Source organism: Phaeodactylum tricornutum, chromosome 27 (genome assembly GCF_000150955.2).
Source record: "Phaeodactylum tricornutum CCAP 1055/1 chromosome 27, whole genome shotgun sequence".
NCBI classification, from domain to species: domain Eukaryota; phylum Bacillariophyta; class Bacillariophyceae; order Surirellales; family Neidiaceae; genus Phaeodactylum; species Phaeodactylum tricornutum.
The window spans coordinates 223,825-247,705 of NC_011695.1; the positions used below are offsets into that span (position 1 = coordinate 223,825).

The 23,881-nt window shown below is 49.1% G+C and overlaps 6 protein-coding genes across 6 annotated transcripts; 3 read left to right on the forward strand and 3 right to left on the reverse strand.

Annotated features, from left to right (window-relative positions):
- Nucleotides 1-187: 187 nt before the first annotated feature.
- On the forward strand, nucleotides 188-1,527 carry PHATRDRAFT_50159 (predicted protein; the record flags this gene model as incomplete). The annotated part of the gene is made up of 2 exons (XM_002184957.1): nucleotides 188-430; nucleotides 706-1,527. The coding sequence occupies 2 exons, from the start codon at nucleotides 188-190 to the stop codon at nucleotides 1,525-1,527; spliced, it is 1,065 nt and encodes a 354-aa protein (XP_002184993.1).
- Nucleotides 1,528-1,595: 68 nt separating this feature from the next.
- Nucleotides 1,596-4,492, reverse strand: PHATRDRAFT_50160 (predicted protein). Its single transcript, XM_002185034.1, has one exon. The coding sequence runs from the start codon at nucleotides 4,165-4,167 to the stop codon at nucleotides 1,795-1,797; it is 2,373 nt and encodes a 790-aa protein (XP_002185070.1). The 5' UTR covers nucleotides 4,168-4,492; the 3' UTR covers nucleotides 1,596-1,794.
- A 4,530-nt stretch (nucleotides 4,493-9,022) lies between these two features.
- On the reverse strand, nucleotides 9,023-13,939 carry PHATRDRAFT_50162 (predicted protein; the record flags this gene model as incomplete). The annotated part of the gene is made up of 2 exons (XM_002185035.1): nucleotides 9,023-13,735; nucleotides 13,914-13,939. The coding sequence occupies 2 exons, from the start codon at nucleotides 13,937-13,939 to the stop codon at nucleotides 12,259-12,261; spliced, it is 1,503 nt and encodes a 500-aa protein (XP_002185071.1). The 3' UTR covers nucleotides 9,023-12,258.
- Nucleotides 13,940-14,360: 421 nt separating this feature from the next.
- Nucleotides 14,361-15,127, forward strand: PHATRDRAFT_50163 (predicted protein; the record flags this gene model as incomplete). The annotated part of the gene is made up of 1 exon (XM_002184958.1): nucleotides 14,361-15,127. Exon 1 carries the CDS (start codon nucleotides 14,363-14,365, stop codon nucleotides 15,125-15,127), a length of 765 nt encoding a protein of 254 aa, XP_002184994.1. The 5' UTR covers nucleotides 14,361-14,362.
- Nucleotides 15,128-17,471: 2,344 nt separating this feature from the next.
- Nucleotides 17,472-20,298, reverse strand: PHATRDRAFT_50164 (predicted protein). Its single transcript, XM_002185036.1, has one exon. The coding sequence runs from the start codon at nucleotides 20,282-20,284 to the stop codon at nucleotides 18,059-18,061; it is 2,226 nt and encodes a 741-aa protein (XP_002185072.1). The 5' UTR covers nucleotides 20,285-20,298; the 3' UTR covers nucleotides 17,472-18,058.
- Nucleotides 20,299-21,850: 1,552 nt separating this feature from the next.
- On the forward strand, nucleotides 21,851-22,603 carry PHATRDRAFT_5132 (predicted protein; the record flags this gene model as incomplete). The annotated part of the gene is made up of 2 exons (XM_002184959.1): nucleotides 21,851-22,379; nucleotides 22,458-22,603. Coding segments are annotated over 2 exons (675 nt in total), but the record flags the coding sequence as incomplete, so codon positions are not given.
- Between the last annotated feature and the right edge of the window lie 1,278 nt (nucleotides 22,604-23,881).

Below are 23,881 nucleotides of genomic sequence, written 5' to 3' on the forward strand. Positions count from 1 at the left end.
GACCCCCCACAAGCAAAAACTCGAGTGTGCCAGAGCAACGGGGGACTTTTCTCGGCAGCAAACAATTCACATGGCGGCGGAGCGTACGCCTTAAGTTCCAATCGTTTGTTCGACTCTACGGAACGCTAGTCGTGCGGGGAACGTGTGCACGAAGGAAGAGTGCGTTTCCGGAGCTATTCCATCCCTCATGACCATTTTGCAGTACTCCCGTACCCGACGAGTAGCTCGGGGGCGCGGTGGGGGTCAGAAGCTCCCGTCGGTTCGCTGGAGTCGACCTCACGCAGGGTCGTCGTCCGGGAATGCTACCGCCGTTGTTGCCGGGACGACGGCGACACACAGCGAAAAGCGGAACTCGTCAACATTGTCTCCCAACGCAACGACAGCGTCCGAGGCTCTACCAAAGGTTCCCGTACTCAAAGGTCCCTCCAAGGTAATGCGTTGGAAACGTCAGAGAAATATCGACGGGGAAGGAACAACGGATCAAAACGATGATACTCCCAACCTGCTGGCTTTGCCTCGGAGAGAAGGACACGGTACTGCCACCAATCTCGCAATCGAACCTTCTGCGTTTCCAACCGCCGAAATAAGTCACAGCACCCGGATCCTAACAAACACCACTTTAGAGACAGCGACTGCAATGAATCGACCTTTGTCAATGCTGGAAGACTCGAGTCGGCTTCCACCTACTGTGACTACTACTACTAGGCCGTCGAAGGAAAGCGTAAGTTGTTACGAGCTCGCTTGACGCGGGAACGACAAGTTGGCGACCCAACGTTTCCGAAATCACCTACAAAACGTGCGGAGACAACCAAATCAAATAGTATCACCTCCAACCTTGAGCGCAGGGGACGTCACAAACTGGTACTAGCCATCCCTCAGGGAAAGGAAATTGCGCAGGAGACGGCTGTCAATACTAACGACAATACAAACAAGCACAGGGTCGCTTTGGCCGTGTCAAATCGTGGAGGCCGAAGATCTCGACAACGCCAAGGTCCTGTTCAAGCTCAACCCGTGGCGAAGCGCATCAAACTGGGTGCAACGCAATCGACCAACTTCAACGCCCAGGATGATATTCAAGACTACCACGACGGTGCTCCCAACAACAATTCAATAGATGCTCTCACGAGTAGGGTCGGCTATTCCTATGAAAAATTAACTGACTTCGCGTACCGCAAAACGGAACGGCAGACAGCGAGGACAACTTCTCGCCGAGGTCGTGGGAAAAACCGTGGTTTGGTGCGTGTGGCGCCGAATGAGCAAAACCAGAGTAACGTGATTTGTCCCACCTACTTGCACGGGGAATTGTGTACAGATGAAACCTGCCGCAAACGACACGACGTTCCCACCGAGTTTGCCGTGCCGACATGTCTATACTTTCAACGTCACGGTATGTGCTTGAAGGAGGATTGTTGCTTTCGGCACGTCAAGGTCAATCCAAGGGCACTCGTTTGCCCTAATTTTACCAATCTGGGGTATTGCGAAGATCTGCACTGCCCGTTGACACATACGCGGGTGGGATCTAAGTGATCACGCTCGCCGATTTTCTGACTTTTTGGCATACGAATTTAGAGCTACCAAATTTCCGTGTCAGGACAATAAAGTATATAAAAGACTACTTTACTTCTACTAGTTTCAATATAGTGACAATACATGAGTGCGTGTATGAACACGTGCTCCCTCCTCTGAAAGAAAGCCGTGAGACCGTACTTCCGTTCTCTCTGTCACCAGAGTTATCTCAGTCCGTGTTCGGATTGCCTTTAAATGCAGCTAAATATATGTAAGAAGTTCCCGACATCAGTGTGTCGGAATCAAAGCAAAAAATCGGCTGGCAATGGCTGTAAGCGGTTGACGACTCATCCAGGAGGGTTCGGATCCGACCATCTGTCGCAATACTTCAGCGACCCCCTCGTTCTGCAAACGCAGAGCCCACTGTAGAGGAGTATAGCCGTTGGCAGCTTCAATTTTCAAGTCAGCTCCGTGTGCAGCCAAGACTCGTATCACATTTGCCGCGTTGGCACCGGCTGCAAAGTGTGCCGCCGTCCAGCCGTTGGCGTCGCGAAGATTCACGTCACAGAGTCCACCGTCGAGATTCGGGTCAGTCTCGTCGATACCCCGGCACAAAAAATCGACAATGGCAGCACTGCCGTGAAAAGCAGCGGCGTGTAGCGCGCAGGTTTCCGTGCCGTCCGTACCGACGTGAAAACCTTCTACGTCCACCACACCACGGCGTCGGACCAAATCAATGACGGTGTCGAGGTGATCGTCGCTACTGCATGCATCGATGAGAGTGGAAGCGAGTTCTTCACGGACCATGGCAACTTGTCTGTTGAATTTTTCACGTCGGCGTTCCAAAATCATAGCTACTATCCGAGACGTGGCGCCTCGGACAGCTTTTGAATACGCACCGACACAACCCGTGGGTGATTTACGGACGGGTTCTTTGCTGATAGTGGGGTTCTCGCCAGTATCCTCCATGGTATCGTTGGGGTTGGTTGCGACGACCGAATTAGTGATGCCTTCCGATGCTGGCAAGTGCTCGTATGGATTGGGAGTCTGCGGTACAACCAGTGGCTCATCGTGCTGTTTCGAATCGTCCAAGTCACCCGTTGATGACGCCATGCGTTGATAAGCGGCTTGCATCATGTGCGAAAACGAAGGAAAGAAGTATCGGTCTTCCTGCGTAGAGAAAGGCTGCAATTCGGTCACTAGCTGATCCTCCCGCTCGTCCGAACGAGAATCCGCGGTAACAGAAGTGGCATCGCTGCTATCGAGCTTTTCTTTCTGATGTTTGCGTTTTTGTTCGTATCCTTTTTGCGCTGCGCCCATCAATGATCCGACGACACCGACTTTAAACAGGAGTTCCGTGTTGTTGGCGAGAGTAGCAAGATTATCGGGAGTCATGAGATCGCTACCGCCCATCATACTGGCGGCACCCCCTAAAAACGTAATAAAGAGTGCGGCGGATGCAATCGTCTGCGATTGTTGTTGCCGACGGCGCCGCATGGCTTGTGCATCCTCCTCCGACTCGTTGCGATCCGCGTTGCTGCTGCGTTCTGCGTCGATGGCCGTAGTTTTCGCTCGCGTACGATGAGGAAATGAAGTATGTTGGGAACGGAGGAGGAAGTGACGCAAAAAGACGAGTGAATGCGACAAGGGCATATGTGGGAGAGTGGTATTGGAAGATAGAAATGTCTGCACGACTTGTTCGGCGGCGTCTCTGTCGACTTGCGCGAGTCGTGTAACGCACCCTACTCCAGCCAAGGGTGCGTTCCATACCGACACGGTATCGCTATCGGCATCGTCGCAAGGATCGTCCGATGCTGTCGTCGTCTGGGAAGGATCGACGTGGTTATGATTGCGGCTTCCTCCGACGAGCAAGGCGCGTTGAAGTTGAAGTTGTAGAAAGTAGAACGTTTCAAAATTGGGGCGCCGAGCCGTTTCGGAGAAAGCGGCCAAATCGCGAGCGTCCAAAAAGGTAAAAACGTGTGTAAGAATATCGTGGTACAAAAGACCGCCATCGGCTGGAGGAGCAGTCGTTTTCGGGTACGACGGCGTGGTTGTTGCTTGATCGTGCTCGGTCTCTGACTCGATACTCATCCCGGCCGCAACAGTGTCGAGTAGGATTTCCTCGTCGACCATTTCGCCAAGTTTTGTCTCCGTCGCAATAGCGGCACCGGACGAGTGGACTCCGGCGGGTGAGGTTTCCGCCGTTGGTAATTCATCGTTACGATCTAAAGTGTCGTACGCATCACGTAGCGACCACAGATCCGCAAAGGAAGCCGCATGTGAGAGAGCGTTACTCGCGTCACTGTCACTACTAATGCTTCCGCTGCTAGCGTTGTGGCCGCTGGTGGATCGGATGGACCAGTAGGCCGACGACACTCGTCGCATGCCCAAGGACACGGCGGGATGGAGTTGGGGAGGCAGGGACTCCAATAAAGCCACGTCGTTGGGTGGAATGTTGGGATCGTGTTGTACGCGCACACGAGGAGTGGCGGGGGTACTGGTATTCGGAGTGAGGCCGTGCTTCCGTGCAATCCTCGTCACGGCGGCGTCTTCCTCGCAGAAGGAGCGACCATCACCACGGCGGGTATCGTCGTCCCACAACATGCCCACGACGTTGTGGCTGTCGCTGTCGTGGACACTCTCGTGTTGCGCAGTGTTCATGTTCGCGACGTATTGACAGTGAGCACAGTAGGTGTTCCTGTTGGGAAAGATGATAATACTCCTCGGGAAAGACGTCTGGGCGAGTGGATTGTGAGCAAGGTGACGTTGAGGTTCGAAGTACGTGTCACTGACTGTGAACGCCCGTAATATCCTTTGTTGCTTTCTCGCGCTGAAACTACTACTGATACTCCGGCGCTCTTCTTTCGTGGTCTCTAGAGGATTCTAACACGGATACGGGATTTGCAAATTGACGGACTGTGAGAGTCTTGGGTTGTGTGTGCAACGTAAGTGTGTCAACAGAGGAGGGAGGGAGGTACCGTCAGTGGTTCGCGAACCAGAAGAATGCATTCGATTTCCTGTGCGAGGGGGTGTGTCTGTGTGTGCACGTGTGTGTTTAGTTTGTTTGTTTGTTTGATTTGTGTTTGTGCGTGGTGGTGCCTACCTATCATCTACCTATCCTGTATAGGGTGGGGACCGAACCGGTGAAACTGACGTGAGACTGCAGTATACCGTGTGTCGCACAAAGGTTCTCTGAAACTACCTAGCTAGATCACTCTGTAGAGCAGCTGCAACGTTGCCGTACCTCATCGCTTTTACCTATATTTTGGTATCAATAATGATTTCTAAATGTTAACATTATAAAACGCTGAGTAGTCTTTTCTAGACGTCGTACGCATTCTTTGTTTTTTCTACGGTGTTTGTGGTGTTGGCACACGCGACCAATCACGATTGCGCCGAGAGGCGTCACGACCCCACCGACGGATTTCGTAGTTTCCTGCTTCGATGGGCTTCCCAGTCTTTTTTTTTTACCCGACCAACAGACAGACACGGCGCTCGGCTCGGATCCCTGCCGACGAGCAACGATCTATCCATCCATCCTTGTCTGACAGGGAAAGCAGTCCCACGTGTGATCGTCGTCGTCGCACAGCACTACTACTTTTACTACTATTGAATAGCCTGGTTCGACTTGATTGGGAGGGAAAAAGCCATTCCTCGGAACGCATGCTCTTCCCCTCCTCGTGTGGTTGGTATATTGCTCACAGAAAACAAGAGTGACAGTGAGCGTGTGAGAGCATTCCATTGCGTAGAAAAGTTTCTAGCCAGAGTCTTCTAGAGATCCGGATCGGACCTGGACCTTGTCATGTCCTTGTGGGACGAAACCAACGGTACCGTCTCCCCGGATCGTCCCGGAACGACGACAACGCCCCCGCACGCGTTTCATCAGAATCTACCGCCGCACCACATTGATCACGATGGGATTCCGTACGTAACCAAGTTCGCCGCCCGCAAAGCGCAAGCTGTCGTCGATCTCGTCTTTTCCATCCAACTGCATCCCACACTGTTGAGCGGCGTCGATACAGACAATGCCGAGAGCAAAACGGAAGACGACGAGCCCATGGAGGATCCACTTGAGCAAGACGAAGCGGAACTCGCGTCTGCTAACGAACGCTCCGGTTTTGAAACCACTCTTGCATCGTCGTCGACGCAACCTCGCGACACCTTGGTGACGTTTCTCAAGAAGCTTTCGCGATTGCAAGCGCAGCTGTCCACTTTGGAACACTTGAAGTACGGCGGAATTGCCCAGCGTACATGGTGCGACATGGTTCTCCACCTGCTACGACTCGTCACCGCGACTCTTTCCTACGATGAGACACGTACCACTACCAACGACACCATTCCTTCCTCGACGAACGTCTACCGCCGTGGTCCGCCGACACTGCATTGGGAAAACGTGGGCTACGTCTACACCGTCGGTAGCGTTGCCGAAAAGCCCGCCTTGAGTCCTACCGCGCAAGCCTTGGAAGACGAACTGGTTCGGGAATTCGCCTTGCCCAGTCCGGCTCGCGAGCTTTTGTGGTCCGTGTTGGTGCATATCTTGTCCAACAAGGGTCCCCTGCGTAGTGTCTCGAACGCTTCCGTTTATGTCGAACCCGAATCCAACGGGACAGTTCGAAACGAGGACAGCAATTCCAGCAAGACGAAGCAATCGAGATCGTTGCTCATCCTACATTGGCAAGTCTTGTTGAAAACTTTGCTACGGACAGCCCCCTACTTGGACGAACACAAGTCTAGTGATGTACAACTCGACAGTTCATCCCGTCACAATACTATTGTCAAGCGTACCGTACAGACCATCCGGGATGCCCGTCATTTCTTCGATCAAGGCATTCGCCCGGATGCCAACACCGCGGCCACTACCGAGCTGGACGTCACGGCGCACGCCGTATGGAACATGGTGCGCACCGACGTCCTCTTTCATTCCCACACGCACGCCTGCTACCGCGGTACCATTCTACTCTACCTATTCTTGCCCAGTCGCTGCTCACCCGAATTTTACATCCAAATCTTGCCATCTTGGATGGAAGCCTGGTCTAACATTGACCGCTGTCCGGAGTTTGACTTTCTCTGGCTCGCCCTCTTTTGCCGCGCGCGCAAACACGTATCCCCCGATCAGTACGATTGGACTGCGCTACGATCCCGTGTGTTAACGCACGCTTCGTACTGGTTACAGTTGCCCGTCGGGGGTGTCGGGGATAACAACAGCAAAAGTTTTCCGCGCGCCCCCAATCCACGCAGCCGATCCTGTCCGCCCCGACTCAAAGTATTTGCTGGAGTCAGTTCCAGTTACGAAGAAGGCATCGATTTCGTGGCCAAAATCGCCAAGTTGCTCGTCGCGAGTCTCGGTAGGGGTGACGTCGCGACGACACATTGGGACAGCGGCAACGGTCCGGGTACCTCCATGGGAACCAACGATATGCTGCGATTCTTGTCGTTCGTGACGCCCTATTTCAATCCGAGTAATCTCGGTTCGTGGACGTTCACCCTTGGTGCCTTTTTGCATTACTTTGCGTACGAATTGTGTTGTCGGGTCGGTGCCCAGGCTGGTACAGACGTACTGCTGCGGGATCACCCGGCGCTTGCCTCGGCCCTGACCCGCGCCAAACCGGGGGCCAACGCCGGGCCTATTCCGCCGCACGAACTTGTCGCAATTCTACACGCATCCATGCCACTTTGTCAACAAGCGCTGTACAGTAAAAACGGTCACGTCGGGCGGGCTGGGGAAGCTGCCATGCTGTATTTGGTGCAGATTGATCCCGTGCATACTACACCAGCGTTGATGGATTTTGCCGCACGGGCCTTGGATATTGCTGCCGTCAACTTGGCGCACCAGGCCCCTTCGGCCCTGTCTGCCTTGACGAGATTGTTGCAACCGTCGTTACGGGCTGACCCGACAATTTTGTTGTCGCGGTTGCCGACACTGCTGAGCCTCACTTTGGCTGGAATTGATAGCAACGATCAAAACAAAACCATTCGTACCCTCATTCTGTACCGTGCGCTGGCATCCTGGGTGCCGGTGGGAGGGAAACCAGAGTCTTGGCCAAAAATTTGCGCAGCGAGCGAGCCATTGGTAGACGATGGGACAGTGAAGATTGGGCATAAGCTAATGGAAGCTTTGGCAGCCCGACGGCAGTCTCCCGAGTATGAACGAGCAATAGCCGGACTTTCCGATCTTTCGTTGCTGAAGCAAGGCATCTCGACGACACCGATAAGATCACCGGAGATGGAACAACTGTTGTTGGAGGAAGCTACGTCAGCCATGAGCGATTGGGTGTTGGAATTTTTGGATCGCGTTTATGGCTTGCTGCGTGCATCAGGAGAACGAGAAAAGGCTGGCAAGACTGCATCCGGAGTGGCCTCCCGACACTCGTCGGCCGACGTGCTCCAGGCCCGAAATTTCTCGCGAGTCCTCAAAGAGACCTTGGTCCAAGTCTTTGCCTCCATGGACGACGTCACTCATGCTTTGGCCGTTCGTAGTGTGACGCGCTTTTTGGAAGAAGAAACCTTAGCGTCGGCTGCCAAGGATGCGTCTTTGCTGTGTCAGGCCGTAGCAGCAGCCAGAACCAACAAGAAGGGCGATTACGTTAGTCCTGGCTTGGATGCTTTAATGATAGTCTTAACGGACGACCTTAAGCACCACTCGACCCAGACGTTGGTGTACCGCTTGCGTTGCTTGGCTGGTGCTGTGCGCCTGGCTGCTGGTGCTGTGGTAAAACACCGAGATGCAATCACGAATGTGTTGGATTTCTGTTTGTCCTCGGACAATCGGCACCTGTTCAAAACTGGTTGTAAATTGCTTCGGCATACCTTGACAACATTGAGCGAATCCTACGCAATTGCGAGCGATATGCGTCCCAGAGCTTTTTATCACGTGGAATCTTACGTTCCAGCATTGGGACGGTCTGCGGAGTTACAGGGCGACGGTATTCTGTGGCACGTTCCTGACAAAGAATGTATTGAAATGGCATGGATGCTTTTAAACAAGCACATGGTTCAGCGCCTTGATATACTCTATGGATCAGAGACGGAGGGCCGAAGCAATCTGTTGAATTCTTCCGACACTCAAGACTTGCGCCGTTGCTTGCGCATTGTTCGCTATTGCATTCGAGGTGGCAGTAGTTTGCTGCTTGATCGTTTGGACGAAGGGGCGCTGGAACAGAAAGATTCTGTGCCATACGAAATGTCGATTTATCGACTTCTTGAAGGTGTGAAAAGTGAAACCAAGGATTCTCTTTTGACAATTCGTGGACGGCTATGTTGCTTTTTGACTATCCTGTCTTCTGTAATTGCATCCGAAACACTGCATCCGGACGCAGTCAATGACCTAAACGACGAGGAGACTTATCGTAGAACGCTCCCTACGATAAGCGCGGACCCCAAAATTTGTAAGGAAACTGGAGATATCTCGCTTTTGCTCCTCACTAGAAGAGGCGCTGCCTTTCGATCGCAGGAAGCGCGAACGATCTGGAAAGCCCAAAAGCAGCTCGGTACCGATTTCGGTCTTTCCGCCCTAGTGGATCACGTTGGGGAAGGTCTCCAGTGCGCTGACATGTTCTCAAGCAGCACGTCGGTTCAGTACAAGGATGGTGAAGATGCCGGAAAAACTGTACCACGTCGCCTCTTAGTCACCCGTGTACAGCTCTTTCATGACTCCTTACAACGCAATGCCAGCTTCGAGGTACCTCGTAGTCTTAGACGGCTTGAGTGCGACCTAAACAGTCCCAAGACTACTTTGTTCAGCGTCAAAACAAGTCTCATGGACATGGCTGAGTACCTAGAATCGCTTCTCGTCTCCAAGACGACTCGCCCTTTAGATGCTTACGAGGGTATTGTCGATGGACTCTTTGCCTTGTGTTGCCATGCAAACGCTCGAGTACGTGCTTCTGCCATCAGCGTCATTGACTACGCGATGACGCGCTTCGGATGGCTTGTCGCGTCACGCATTCCACGGCTCCTTTCCGCGATTTCTTTGAAGGACGAAACAATGAACGGAACATTTGGTATCCCATCATGTGCGGCACTCCTCTCTAACGTCAACTTCCAAGGGAAGCGAAAGCGACTCGCAGATTCAATAAAAGGAGTGTGTTCCATTTTGTCTCAGCAGCGAGCCATGAAGTTTGCGCTCGGAACTCAGAAGATGAGATTCCAGTTCGCTCAAGCTGTTCTCGGAACCGATAGTCTCGTAGCAGCCATGCCAACCGAAGAGATGCAGAAGGTTGTTCTTTATCTTCAGTCGGTATTCTCTCCCTTCCGATCCCGGTTTTATTGGCTTCCGCATATGTCACCGGTAGATCAGGAGTACCATCAAGCAACTCTTCGCTATGTCCTGGAAATTCTTCGTGAAAACGCAACGGAAAAGGAAGACTCAAAAGATGAAGATAGCTCTACAGAGAGAGGAGCCGTCCACTGGAGGAAACTCTTGATGGCATGTTGGTTTTTGGAGGCTTTTGTGGATATTGATGACATGAGGGTTGAAGATTTGTCTTCACAGATATGGAATGCTTGTTTTCGAATCTTGGAGAGCGAGGCAGGACAACCGTTGCAACGTGTCGCACTCGGACTGTTTGGAAAACTTGTCACTTTTGCGAAATGCGAAGGCAACACGTCCGTCCTACAAGAGAAAATGAAGAACAAGCGTTTCTGCATCGTTTTTGGTAACGCACTGGTTTTTGACCACAAAGAGGATACCAGTGTTGGCGGAGGACACGATGCACAGTGGTCGGCAGGAGTCGAAGACATCATTCGCGATTCTGCCCGCCACGTTGCCCCTCGCACGCTTTTTCCGTTTCAAAGAACGAGCCAAAGCATGGGCGCCTTCAAAGTATCGCACAGCCAGGTGGTCGAGCTTGTCTTGTCCTGCCTTCCCAGAGCGGAAGCCGAAGCAGCATCGCGTCACCTTCTCTCGTTTTCCCAAGACATCGCATCAGCCCTTCCCAGTGAAGATCAGCGAAATCAGCAGATAACCTCGGCAGAGATCTTTTCGGGCGTATGCGGTTGGTTTTTGCGAGCTTGCCGAGGCGAGCCTTCAAGTTTGTGGGAGAGTCTTTTTTTGCCACATTTGGAAGACGTCATGGCAAAAATTCCTTTTTCTCTTTCTGGGGCTTATTTCGATGCAATTCGCTATGCTCTGCAATTTTGCTCACCTTCTTCGTTCTACCCTTTTACCTCTTGGTTGGTAGAAAGGGTCGGAAGTACGCTATGGCAGCCTTCGTCCGACGACGAAGGTTACACTGAAATGGCGAGTGCTGAAGCAGGACCCGCCGTCCCGGGCAATGGGACTGAAGGATTTACGGCCCAGTCAAAGTGGCTCTATCTCTTTTCAGCTGTGCTGATTGAGATGGACGAGACAATAAGCCACGAGCTTCCCTCAGGAGTAGGTACCATGTTGTACACTCCAAGTTTGATCGAAAAGTCTTCTTTATTGTTGGCTCCTGACGTGACGAGGGTGGATCTAGACGATTCTTGGCAGCTTGTTACGAGTGTTCTTCTTCAGCGGTTGACTGATGCCCTGGGCCATCCATTCGATAGCTGCCGAGATCATATCGCACGTTGTTTGTTCAGAATATGCTATTGCCACCGGAAAAGAGCACGCGTCAGCGCATCAAGAGGCCCGAGTCGAAACAACAGCGCAATGCAGCTCAATCTTATAGCCGAGTCTACATCCGATCCGGGTAGCATGATCGTTGCCAAGCTTGAGAGTCTAGGAAGAGGTCAGGAATGGAAGTTTGTCGATCGATACAATGCATTGAGTACCACTAGGCGCTTCATTTCCTACTGCGTTCACTTGGGAGAAGCCAAGTTTGAGTACTCCGACTACGTGATTCCTTTGCTTCCTGTTGCTTTTGAAGCTCTAAAGTCTACCGTCGAAGTCGAGATTAATGGCAATGATGCAAGCAGCCCAGAAGAAAATACAGCAAAAAGAGCACTTGAAGCTGAAGTGACGAAAGCTTTTCGATACAGCATCGCTGAAATGAGCATCACTGCTGTGATCTCTTATGGTAGCCAGAACGATATACAACGTGTGCTGAAAATTGTTGAGAATGCTTCAAGTCATGCTACCTGGCAAGTGCGGCATGCTAGTGCCAACTTTCTGCGATGCTTTCAGGGGTCCCACAAGTTCTTGTTTTCGTCCGAAAACAGCTTACAGGCTATGTCTATTGTAGCCGCACTGCTAGCCGATGACCGTCGCGAAGTATCAGCTGCTGCCATTGCAGCCTTGACAGGTATTTTGTCTGCCTTGCCGGACGATGAAATTAACGCGATGGTGAATAAGTATGCCAAACTAGCAACAAAATCCAAAATGAAGCGAACGAAAAAAGATACGAACAATATGGAAGAGGACGACGAGTCCGATCTTTGTTGGGCGAAAGAGCAGAAACGTATTCGGAACCAGCAATCGTCTGTCTTTTTCCTGTGTGCTGCTGTCAATTCTCAACCATATGAGACACCCTCGTATGTGCCGGTCGCATTGGCGGCCATCTCGAAGCATTCGTTTGAGCGCAATGCTCCGCTTGGAGTGCGCGACGCCGTCAAGCGGTGTTGTGCAGATTACAAAAAGACGCACATGTCGGACAATTGGGAACTTCATCGCAAAGTATTCACTCAAGAGCAGCTGGAATCGTTAGAAGACGTCGTCAGCTCACCACATTACTATGCGTGAAATTAAAACTACATCAAAAGCTTCATTCGTCATTCAAATAACCGTGCACGTAACATTAAGCATAGAAGATCCATCTATTCATAAGCGCCCGTCTACTGAATTTCAATCTCATACCCCTGAGTTCGGAGCTGCGTTTTGGTCAAATCCCAACCTTTATGATGCGCCGCGTCGACAAAGCTTTTCCAATACTCTTGGACCTGCTGCCGCGCTGCTGATTCGGCCCGATCGGAATCCTCCCTTGGTCCGTTTCTTTCAAAAGGTTTCAAGTGCGAGAGCAAGCGCGCTAGGAGAAATGCATGATAGTAAGCTTGAATTTGAACGATTGGCGTGCATTCAGAGCTTAGGGCGACTACGACGCAACGTCGGCCGTTGCCCATTGATATCAACGATGACGAAGCCGCGGAGCTTATTATGTATGATTCGTGTTCACGGTAAAGCAGCGAATCTTCGAGTTCCGCACGTGGCTTACCCGACAATTTGGCGAAGCGATCAAACGAAACTCCAAAGTATATTGGGACAGAGGCTGGCTGCGGCAGGAACAAGAGTGGCTCAATCTGTGCAATTTCGGACGGCGTCGGCATAGTTTTGGGAAAAGGAGGATTTTCAAATACGCTGCCATTCTCTGCCGTCGTCACTGCTGTTTTATTCGATAGTGTACCCGATTCGAAGAGAGCGCGTAACACTAATCGCAGTCGTGTGGTATTGAAGACGTCAAAATGAATTATACGCATACATCGCAAGTTGGCCATGACGTGCAAGGCAGTCAAGGCTGCGTACAAAATCCATAACCTTCCTCCCGGTACAGTGGACACGGACTTGGCAAAAAAGGCGGCAAACACGAGCCCGAGGCTTCCAGTTACGGTGTGTTGGGCACCAAACTTGGCCTGAATATCTGAAATGTCTGATCCTTTCGCCCAATGCAGATTGATCGCCCCACCACATGCTCCGGCCGCAACGCCACACATTGCCTTGCACGCGTTACCCAACGAAATCATTGGTAGAAACAAGGTGGGTGGGCAAGCGGACGCCGCGACTTCAAGCGTGATACCGATATCGACCATGACATCGGCAAAAATACGCCACCGCTTAACGTCGGATTGAAAACGCGAGGCCGCAGCCGATGTAAAGGCCAAGCTCGCAGCCATTCCGCAGCCGTCACGGACCAAGAAATTTAACAACGCTGACAAAGCCGTAGCGCCCTCTCGACCAACCCCGACACCTTCCAGTACACGTTGGGTCGCCAGCACGGAACGTAGCTGTGTCGACAAGTCCTGTACCCAGCTCCAAACACTGTAGCGGAGGTATCCGGGAGGAGTTCGTGCTGGATACCCTGACGGTAAAAATGTTGAGCGCAGACCGGACTGTACGTTCCTGAGGAGCACCCTCCCGACGTTTAAACGGGAGTTGAGTTCGGAGCGACCCGAGGATGAAGAAGCCGCCGTCGAATCTTCAGAATCCGCTAGCGAAAAGACCGTGAAGTGGCCTCCGTCTCGCTTTGTCGAGATAACCCGGCGAATTCTTTCGTCTGAGTGGGGCAGATCGGTGGATAACGATGGTGGTGAGGCCAGACTAAAGGCGTTGTGGATGCAGCATGAAACTAAAAGGATCCAAGTGCAAACCTGGTATCGGGAAGCGCCAGGACTCCTGACGAATTGAAAATCTGCGTTGTGGAATTGTCGATCACGATGATCCTTCATCTTTAACATGAACGAGCGCGTATCCCGAAACAGCGGGTACTCGCTAACACTGTACCAGGATCCAGACCATCGCCATGGTTTGTTGCCACTGACATTTGAAAGCCGCTCTACGTTACATACTCTTTGGAGTTTTCCTGTGAGATCGGATCTATGGTGTATGCACCATGCCTGGCAGTAGATGAATTATAAGTCCATGTGACATTTGGCAATAGACGGAAGATCTATCTTTACAGTTAGTGAGTCCCGTCTACGTTAGCATGGTGTTTGTAGGTGTTCTTTTGATTTGGCGCATCCAAGTAGGTCAGTGTTGCTTCTCCGAGAAGATCTTCGACTTTCCAAGAGGCAAAGCGAAACGAATGTATCAGCGCAACGCTAACCTATCGAGTCCGAGATGTGACTCTCTGCATGCCTCTGTCGTACGAAGCCTTCCCTCTTCCCGGCAACGATTTTCCGACCATCGAACTTATCAAAAATAGGCAGCCCAAACAACAAAAGAGAAATGATGAAACAATCCTTCGTGCTGCTTTTTGGTTCGGTCAACGCCTTCTGGTGCGCACCGAATGGCGCGCATGGCTTCAATTTCTTCAAACCAAGCTCTACACAGGTCAAGCATGCACAGCAACGGAGCCGCGAGCGAAAACCGCAGCCCGTCGCTCCTCCTCCACCACCTGTTTTGGAAGACGAATCCAACAACCTTTCCATGCCGGAAATTCCTGCACTCCCCCAAGATTTCAATCCCATCAGCCCCGGAGCCTGGAATTCAATTACATCCGCCGCTCTCAGATTCGCAACAAAGTTTGCTCCGAAAGCGATTCAAGAAAAGTCGGACAGGGCAGCCCGAGTCCAAATCAACCGGCTCCCTCCAAACTCAATTGAAGTTGACTTGAACGATGTTCCCATCGTCGGACCGGCCGTTTCTGGCACTTACGCCAAAATAAAGAAGGATCGTGTTCCTAATCCGTCTGTTGTCATTGCATCTCCCAAAGACAAATTGGGGGCTGTGCAAGGAGCATCAGCCGATGGAAAATTCGAATTCAATCTCAACGGGCTGTTGCAAACATTTCTCGACATCCAGCTGGAACCTAACAAACCGGGGGTTGCTCCGGTGAAACTGCAATCCCCGTTGATCCCAAAATGGCCCTTCGGCAAACGTAAATCGGACTGGTACAAGGTCTCCAACTGTGGCAACGGCGAAAGCTACTACTTTAACGAAAAGACAGGCGAAACCTCTTTCGACGAACCTAAGGACAGTTACAAGGATTAATTATCAAAAAGAATCCGACCAAAGAACATGGAATCTTGACACACAAGCCAGCACAGGAATGCTTTCAAAAGCAAGGGTCAACGACAACGACTTCTGGCCACGGTTCATAAGGCTATTGTTGCTTCTCTAACTTTGCGCTCAGCAATGACAAATAGATGTTTTGTCTGCCCAGCAGGGCGGCATAGAGATGTCGCTTTCCGCCAAGTCATCGAGTTAATTTTTGAGGAAATTCCCTCTTCGGGCGTCGCCTACTAGAGGCCGCAATTCCCCTATTCCGGCCAAATCCGAGATTTTCTAATGTAAGTAGTATTTTTTAAGCGCGAATTACCACCTAAGTAACACAACGAATTAGGAACTTATCCTTTATACTTTTTTTCATGATCGTGAGGAGTATATTTCTCATGCATCGGCATCAGTCAGAGTTGGTGGTAAAAATCATTACGCATTCCTTGGCTATTAGTGCAGTCAGTACTTGCCACAAGTGAACCACAACGGGGCAACTTTTCAACCCGACTCTAAGGTACCGCGTCGTTTTGGCTCCACACGTACAAAACCTCTTAGCGCATTCCTTTGGTTTCTGCTGCGTCCATTTGGAAGACCCCGACCAACTCTACCTGGATTTTCACGATACTTGAAGCCGCAGGGCGTTGATCCCAAGATGGGGCTATACAAGCTGCGCCGGGAATACGAGCCTGAGGGCAAGTGCAAACCTTACAGTCAGATGAACTTTGCCAAACAGGGAAATGTTACCAAAGAAATGCACTATTGCGCTACGCGAGAAAACATGGACCCCGAGTTCCTCCGTTCCGAATTAGCCCGAGGACGTGCCATTACTTATTCTAACAAAAACTATCCCGAACTCGAGTCACAAATCTTTGGACATATGTTGTTAAGGTCAGAATCAATTTGAACATTGGAAAAAGCGAAGTTGGAAGCAATGTAAGTATGCCTGCTCTCCAAAGGCCACCAACTAGCCGCAATTGCGGTACAGAGCAGTGCGTAGACGAATGCACAGAAATGCTCACAATTTCTTGTTACCCCTTACGTTTCCAGATTGAAGCCGAATTGGAAAAGTTGCAATGGCGCATGATGTGGGGTGCCAACACATTTATGAATATAAGCAGATTCAAACATATACACCAATTCCGCTAATGGATCATTCGCAATTTTTTCCCCCGTTGGTACCATGCTCATTTACCAGGCTCTTGAAAAAGTGGACGGGATTGCCGAAGATTTCACGTGAAAAAGTTTCAAGGAGACGCTCTTGGGAAAAAAGGGAGTGACATTGTCGAATAAAAAGTCGTTGGAAAGATCCAGGAGTTCTTTCAACAATTGATCCTTGTATTCATTGATTGGGTGAAAGGCTGCAGCGCCTGACTGTTGGTGTTGATTGTGAAACGTAGAAACGTGATGGCTTGATGTAATCAGGTCCAAGTTGTATAGTGCCATCAACAACCGCCTCCCAAGATCCTTTCTGGGAGTATATCCGCTAATAGGTCCTGGAACTTTCTCAGTTGCCGGTGCTGTACATGAAACGACCTTGGCTGGCGATTGAAGGCAATCTTCGCATGGCCGGCATTGTTGTTGGTGAGACCTATCCGGAACGGATTGTTGACGACTTGAAGACCAAGCGCAAGAAAAGTCTCGAAAGTGTCCTTTCCATGAGAAGACAATCACAAAATTACAAGGACTACAGGGGATATGATTTAATTGAGCTACCTTCGCGACGGAAGACAGTTGTCTTCGCGAAGAAGGAGTACTGAATTGATTGCTCAAGAAATGCGCTAACGGACAAAGAAAAGGCCACAAAGCAACCTTCTAAAGCGCCGCAAAACGAAACACCGGCAGACGTGAGATTGCAGGAGTTCGTCAGAAAATAAATTTTTGCCCATCAATGAGCTTCCTTTCGGAATCAGGATGGTTTCCACAAAATGGGATAGGCCAATACGAAGGCTGTTCACAATGAAATGCGTATTGGCACAGAAAAGCAACAAGAGGCTATGCGGGTAATTGGAGGGACTTTGGCGAATGGTTAGGAATTTTCAGATGGTCAGTCAATCTTGTTCTCGCAAAAATCACGAACAGTAAGCACAAGGCGAGTCAAGAGGTGGCAATGGTTGGCTCAATTGGAAAATGTAGAGACAATGAAAATTTACAACGAGTTCTAAATACGCCAATATTGTTTCCAATCTCTTCCGTTGGTCAACTCCAACAATTGAGTCAGTTTCTGAAAACCGGAGAGCTTTGAATATTCCAGCAGTGCAATCTTACCAGACAACATTTTCTTTCGTTCATTTTTGCTGGAGGTTTTCTATTTAATGTCTTAAGCTTTCCATCAGTCTTTCACTAACATAAATCCTGAAATAAATAAATTATTCTAGCTGCTGTTCTAAAGACTCTTTCATTGCCTTATGCTAATGCCGGTTGGACTTCCATACAGTTTTTCTCCTCTTCAATCAATTCTCAAAACAACCGACAATCAAGCAAAGGTGTTCTGCAAAAGGCATACACCAATGAGCTACTAGATCCCCCCCTCTGACAATAAGGGTTGGGTATGATCAAGGTTGCGATACCAATTCTGAATGTAGGGGATGGTGTCTTTCAAAATGTCGTTGTATGGATTGTCAAAATCGGAGAAAAACTTTTCATTTTTGTAGTCAGGATAGTTCTTGATCACCAGCACCACAATGAAAACCAGCAACGCATTGAGAAGAACAAAGACTAGAAAGAGGCTCACAACCACAAACCACATTCTTTCTTTAACAGATGAACTGTTGTCTCCAGAATTGTCACGGTGGGCAATATCAATTCGATGGCCAAGATCGTCTGAGGACGAGGCAGTGGGCTTGTGTTGAGCAGATTCCTGTTTTTCTTTATCTTGACTGTGCACCAGAGTAGCAATCTGGGCAGTTGAAATGAATTCCCGACAACTCAATGCGGAAGATATAGCAAATCTTTCACGGAGATTTGAACCATTTCCTTAACACTAAGAAGCCTCTTTGAAGATCCAGTCTTTCCAAGTAGCATTCTTCTAGATCCTGATGCAAGAGTTGGTCTAGTTTCACTTTCACAGTGAATCTGCACGTCATCTGACCAAGACTTGGCTTTGCTATCAAAAGAGACACTGGCAACACCATTTTTTCGTTTGCAAGTCCCTTCACCTTTCTTGAGGTTGCTGACTAAAGCTTGGGAAGTGGCTTCAACAGCAGTGGTGGTATCATCAAGAAACATCTCATCCTTTCTTGATGTGTCCCAATCCCTGCCAGACTGTAAGGCAAGTAGCTCCAAAGCAGCAGCAGCCAGGTAAATCCAATGGGCAACAAGCATTCCCAATCCAGCCACTATAAGTGTCCAATGAACTGAGTGCAAGTACTGGAACTCTGAGAGAAGAACCCACTCAAACCATATCTCAAGCACTATTTCGAGTGCTGCGTAGGCCCAAAAATTCATGTATTTGACCAAAACAAACCAGTGCTGCATGGTTAACAGTAAAATGGGGGCAACAATATGACAACTGGGAGGGACAACGCCAGAGAGCAGTAAAGTAATCAGCAATATTGCTGATGAATGATGGAGCACAGTTCCAGTTGAGTTCAAAAAGTCCCCAATTCGTGCTAATGTGGACTTGGATTGTTGGTACAAGGCAGTGTACATGTATGACAGTGTTTCTGGCATTCCAAACTTGAATAGACCAAAAACCAGGAAAGGAAGTGCCAAGTAGTTTTTCTGCAAGGCCAATCCAAGACATGTTGATGCCCACAAGGGGAAGAAGAACTGGGCAACCCACCACAGTGACTCTTGTTCCTCTGACCAGCCACCTTGGTCAATCAGCTTGAACCAAAACAGCAACTCACAGCCCAAACCAGCCAAAAGCGCTGTCATCCACAGCACAAGTGCCACATAGACCTGGAAGTCTTCATCATCCAATAGAGCAATTGGCACTGTGTCGGTCACTTGCCAGGAGCCATTGTGACAGTGGTTGCCACAAAGCTTGTACAACATCTCTTCAACTTCTGTCACTGAGGGACTTGTTAGGATACTGTATTGCAAGTTGCTTTGTCCCATTGCCTCAACCAATGGGTATCTCAGCTCTGTGTTGAAGTCAACGTTGTCCCTTTCTGACAGGAGGAAGGCATTGATGTCATCAAGCTTCTTTGAGTCAATACTCAAAGACATGTACACCTGATCTGGGAGAGCTGTAAGCTCATAGAGAGCAAGTGAAAGAGATATGATGCGAGCAGCAATGAAGCCCTCTCCCTGAATAGACTGAGATGCACTACATGTGACAGATGGTATCAGAAGCTTAACCATTTTGCTAACAGGTAGTGCCCCAATTACAAATGCAGTGTTCCAGGCAATGTAGGCATCTACCCACTCCTTTCCTAGTCTGTACATGAACTGATGGCTGTCCACACTAGGACCAAACTTGATAGTACTGGCCAACGCAACTCCAACTCTAGAATTGTTGTCATGACCAGTTTTAGCATCAAGCTTGACAGCCTCAAATATGTTGGTTTGCAGACTTTGTTGAAATCCCGGGTTGGGCACACTTCCACCAAGAGTAGTGGTCAAAATTTCAATACTTTTTGAAATACCAAGTAGCTTCTCACGGACAAAGGTGCCCCTCGGACCTGGGAAGAAGGCTTTGTTATGAGCTTCAACTTCTTCACGACGGGATTTAAAGTGGTCAAGAAGCTCAGAAAGCAACGCAAAATTGGACAAAGAAGCGCTTGTGATTCTATCGTAAACAATGGCATCATTGACAAGATATTCCCACACGTTTTTCTGCGAGGTGTCGCTACTGTTGGCTCCGAAGCTGGCAACATAGGGCCCGTCCAATACATCACAGATGGAGGACATAGGAACATTTGATTTGAGACACTCACTAGACCTAGAGGTCATGGAGACAATTGGGGTTGGCTCAGTCAATAATGTTCCCAGGTGCATCCTCACTAGCTTACTGTTACTCATGCCCAGATTTAGCAAAACGAGCTCAACCAGTTGAGGGGACGACATAGGGACAGCCTCTTCAACAGTGGCAAACCACCGTCTCACGCATGAGACATCGGTGTTGTTTCCGATGTCTTGACCGGTGACAGTAGCAATGCTGGCGGAGACCAGCAAAAGAAGGAATGCAAGCAATGAGAAAATGGGCATTTTCGCAAAAAACTCGAACACTGTGCTGGTGTTGGATTTTGTGCAGTAGAGAAAAGCCGCGGTTGCGCATGTGTTCAGGCTCGTCTGAGCAGATCAATGAAATACATACGGGATTGGCTCTCGAATCGGGAAGACCACGATCAGGTGAAGCAGTACGGTACAGATGGTGAACTCGGTTCACTGGCAATAGCTTCTCGAAGTCAGAATCACGTGAACGTTTGATACGTGTGTGCAATATCCGTTCTATTGCTTCATGCAGTCATTTACCACCCTTTAGAGTAGTTTTCTAGTGGCAAAGTCAACATGAATCCTAATTGTAAATTAATGATCTAGTGATCTTGCAAAAGTGCTGTCCTACTTTTCAACTGGTATGGATTTCATACAAAATGAATGATAGCTTTCTGATTGGGCATCGTCACAAAAGAGATTACATGCAGGGTCTACTACTCTTTCTGTTTACAGTTAAGTTTTCTCAGCTGTAATAGAAAACTGCAACGATAATCGTCCAGAATCGAACAAGATCAAACGTATATATGTAAAACAATGCAAAATAGAAATTATGACACGGTCTGACGGTATTAAGCTAAACGTACAAAATACAGACGCTTGACGAGGGGGTTTTCTATTGAGGAAATTCCCTCTTCGGGCGTCGCCTCTCTAGGCCGCAATTCTCCTATTCCACCCAAATCCGAGATTTTCTAAGTAGTATTTTTTGAGCGCGAATTCCTCCTAAGTAACACAACGCATTAGGAACTTATCCTTTATACTTTTTTTTCCATGATCGTGAGGAGTATATTTCTCATGCATCGGCATCAGTCAGAGTTGGTGGTAAAAATCAATACGTATTCCTTGAGTATTAGTGCAGTCAGTACATAACCTTAGAAGGCCTAGCTAACATAAAAACAAATATTATTGACTGTTATCTTATTCCCATTGAAACAAGATATTATGCCTGACTGGCCAAATCACTATTCTGCTTCCAGGTACCGCGCTCAAAAAATATTATTTACTGTTAGAAAATCTATTGGGGACTTGCGGCCTAGACGACGCCGGAACAGGGAATTTCCTCTTACATTAATTGTTCTGGTTTCAACTTACAGTTTAAAATTTAACATTGACTGTGAGCGTGACTTACTGTTACAATCAAGTGTTAACTGTAATTGTACGTTTCTACCGCCACCGTTTGTTTTACTGTTAGTCGTATGACGCAAACCTTCGTCCACTTCCACAGGGTCCAAGAACACGTATTGACGTTCGAGTTTTGGGACACTCTGTTTGGTGCATCACAGGGTCTATATCTACTGGGTCCAACAAAGTCAAAAAGCATAAGAACAAAGACAAATGGTTCAATCGCTCTCACACCATATACGCGCAGTATCAGCCTCACTTCGTCGATTCAGTCGCGTCGAGAGGCCTCTCTCGTCATCGAGAAGGCTCTTTGAAGGGCTGCATAGAACGCGGCGCTTTTCTTCAGCTGATGTGGTGACTACAGGCAATGCCACGCCCGAAGTTCGCACCAGCAAGGACGGGGTTGTTGCTCGGCCAATAGATTTCGATGTCGGTTCAAAAGTGGAAGGAAACGAAAGCCAGATCCTCACTGTTGCTCTAGAGCCCGGTCAAGTGCTGCGCGCGGAAAGCGGTGCCATGATGTACATGACGGATGGCGTGCAAATGAACACCACATCGGGTGGCGGGCTGTCCTCTGGGTTTCAACGGATGTTAACGGGGCAGAACTTCTTTATTTCGGACTACTCTTTTGAAGGCGAGCCTGGAACCGTCGGCCACGTTGCGCTAGGTACTGATTTTCCTTCAAAAATTGTTCGCCTAAATTTAGAAGAATACGGTGGGAAGATTGTTTGTCAAAAAGGTGCTCTTCTTTGCGCTTCACATACAGTGGATATTCAAATGGAGTACAGTAAAAATATGTCGACTGGATTTTTTGGCGGCGAGGGCTTTGTTCTACAAGGACTTAGCGGCGAAGGCGATGTCTTTGTCAAAGCCGGAGGAACTTTGATCCGTCGAGATCTGAAGGAAGGAGAGCAACTTCGTATCTCGTCGGGATGCCTGGTGGCATTTACGAATGGAGTAGATTATGGTCTGTCATTTTTTGTGCTTGCTTTCATCTTTTTTTGTTGGCGTCGATTCATCCTCATACGCAATGTATTCTTTGTAGACGTGCAAATGGTGAAAGGATTTGCGAACGTTTTTGCGGGTGGCGAAGGGCTCTTCATGACCACATTGACTGGACCAGGAGTGGTGTGGCTTCAAGGCCAACCGGCGCAACGAATGATAAGTGAAATTGCCCGCCGTGTTCCGTCAGGCGGCGGTATAGGTCTCGGGATTCCAATCGGCGGCGCGGGTACCAGCGGCGGAGGAGAGGAAAGTAGTGGTGATGAAAACAACAATGGGCAGCAGTAGATGGATGTTGCAGACAACCGTTCAAGACATGTTCATTCATTCCGACAGATCATATTTATTAGGTCCGCACGAAACCTCCATGAAAGGATTCTTCAGATAATCGCACACTTCACATAGAAAATAAATTATCTCGACGTTGACTTGCATTAATGTAAGTCGATGCATCCTTGTGTACAAATTGAGAAAGATTGGAGTCGGAAATTTCAAATGCAATCAGATCTACACAAGTGCATGAGTCCAGTCAAGCAAGTCGCTCGAGAGTCTGACAGTGAGGGAAAATGCGTAAATTTTTGTGTTCGGTTTTCTCGCCTCTTTTCACTTACGAACTGCTCAATGAATTATATTTTTTTTTCTGTCGGATCACATGCGGCTTTGGTCCTCATGTTCGCCTAGAATAAAAAAGGAGCCTCTTGGCATTGACAGTATTGATGGCAATGATGACAGGCACGGACGAAGACGAGAAACTCAGCACATGCCGAATCGCGGTCAATGCAACTACCTTACAGTTAAATTCTTTATTTCACAATATTGATTCACTGTCAACTGCAATATATTACCCTAAATTTGAAGGACCTGCGATCAGAATATGTTTTTTTCCTTTTTACAGTTAGTTCCTAATCTGATCACATCGTACTTGATATGACAGATCCAAAAACTAGCTAGAGAGGGAGTCGCCGGCATACTTACTGTTACCAGTAGTTTCTGGGGCTTCCCCGGTGAGTAACGATACAAATGCTTGTGCGAGCAACGTCACGGAAAGAAAGACAACCCGGAAATGGCTCTCTGACATCAGACAAGTCACGCGTTTTGTTCACGTTACGGGATGCTCGAACTTGCTTGCCACAGCGATAATGATGACAGTGAACAATGATTCACACAGATGTCGTGTCTGTCGCAACCTCATCGCGACGTCTTCTCCTTTCTCTTTACAGTTTTACTGTCAGTAGCAAGATAGCCATTCTCTCACTTCGACAACGTTTTTTGGAAAGAACAGATTCTTCCTTATTGTCAATTTACTGACTTTCGAAAAGACTCATTCGCTCTTCTTTCCCCGTATACGCCATCCCCAGTATGTGGTCCTCCGCCTTCGCAACAATCCTCTGCGTACTGACGTTCTTGTCCTCCGATGCCTTTACGACCCCTGCCGGAGTTACGCGGCCTGCCTTTTCCGTTTCTCGA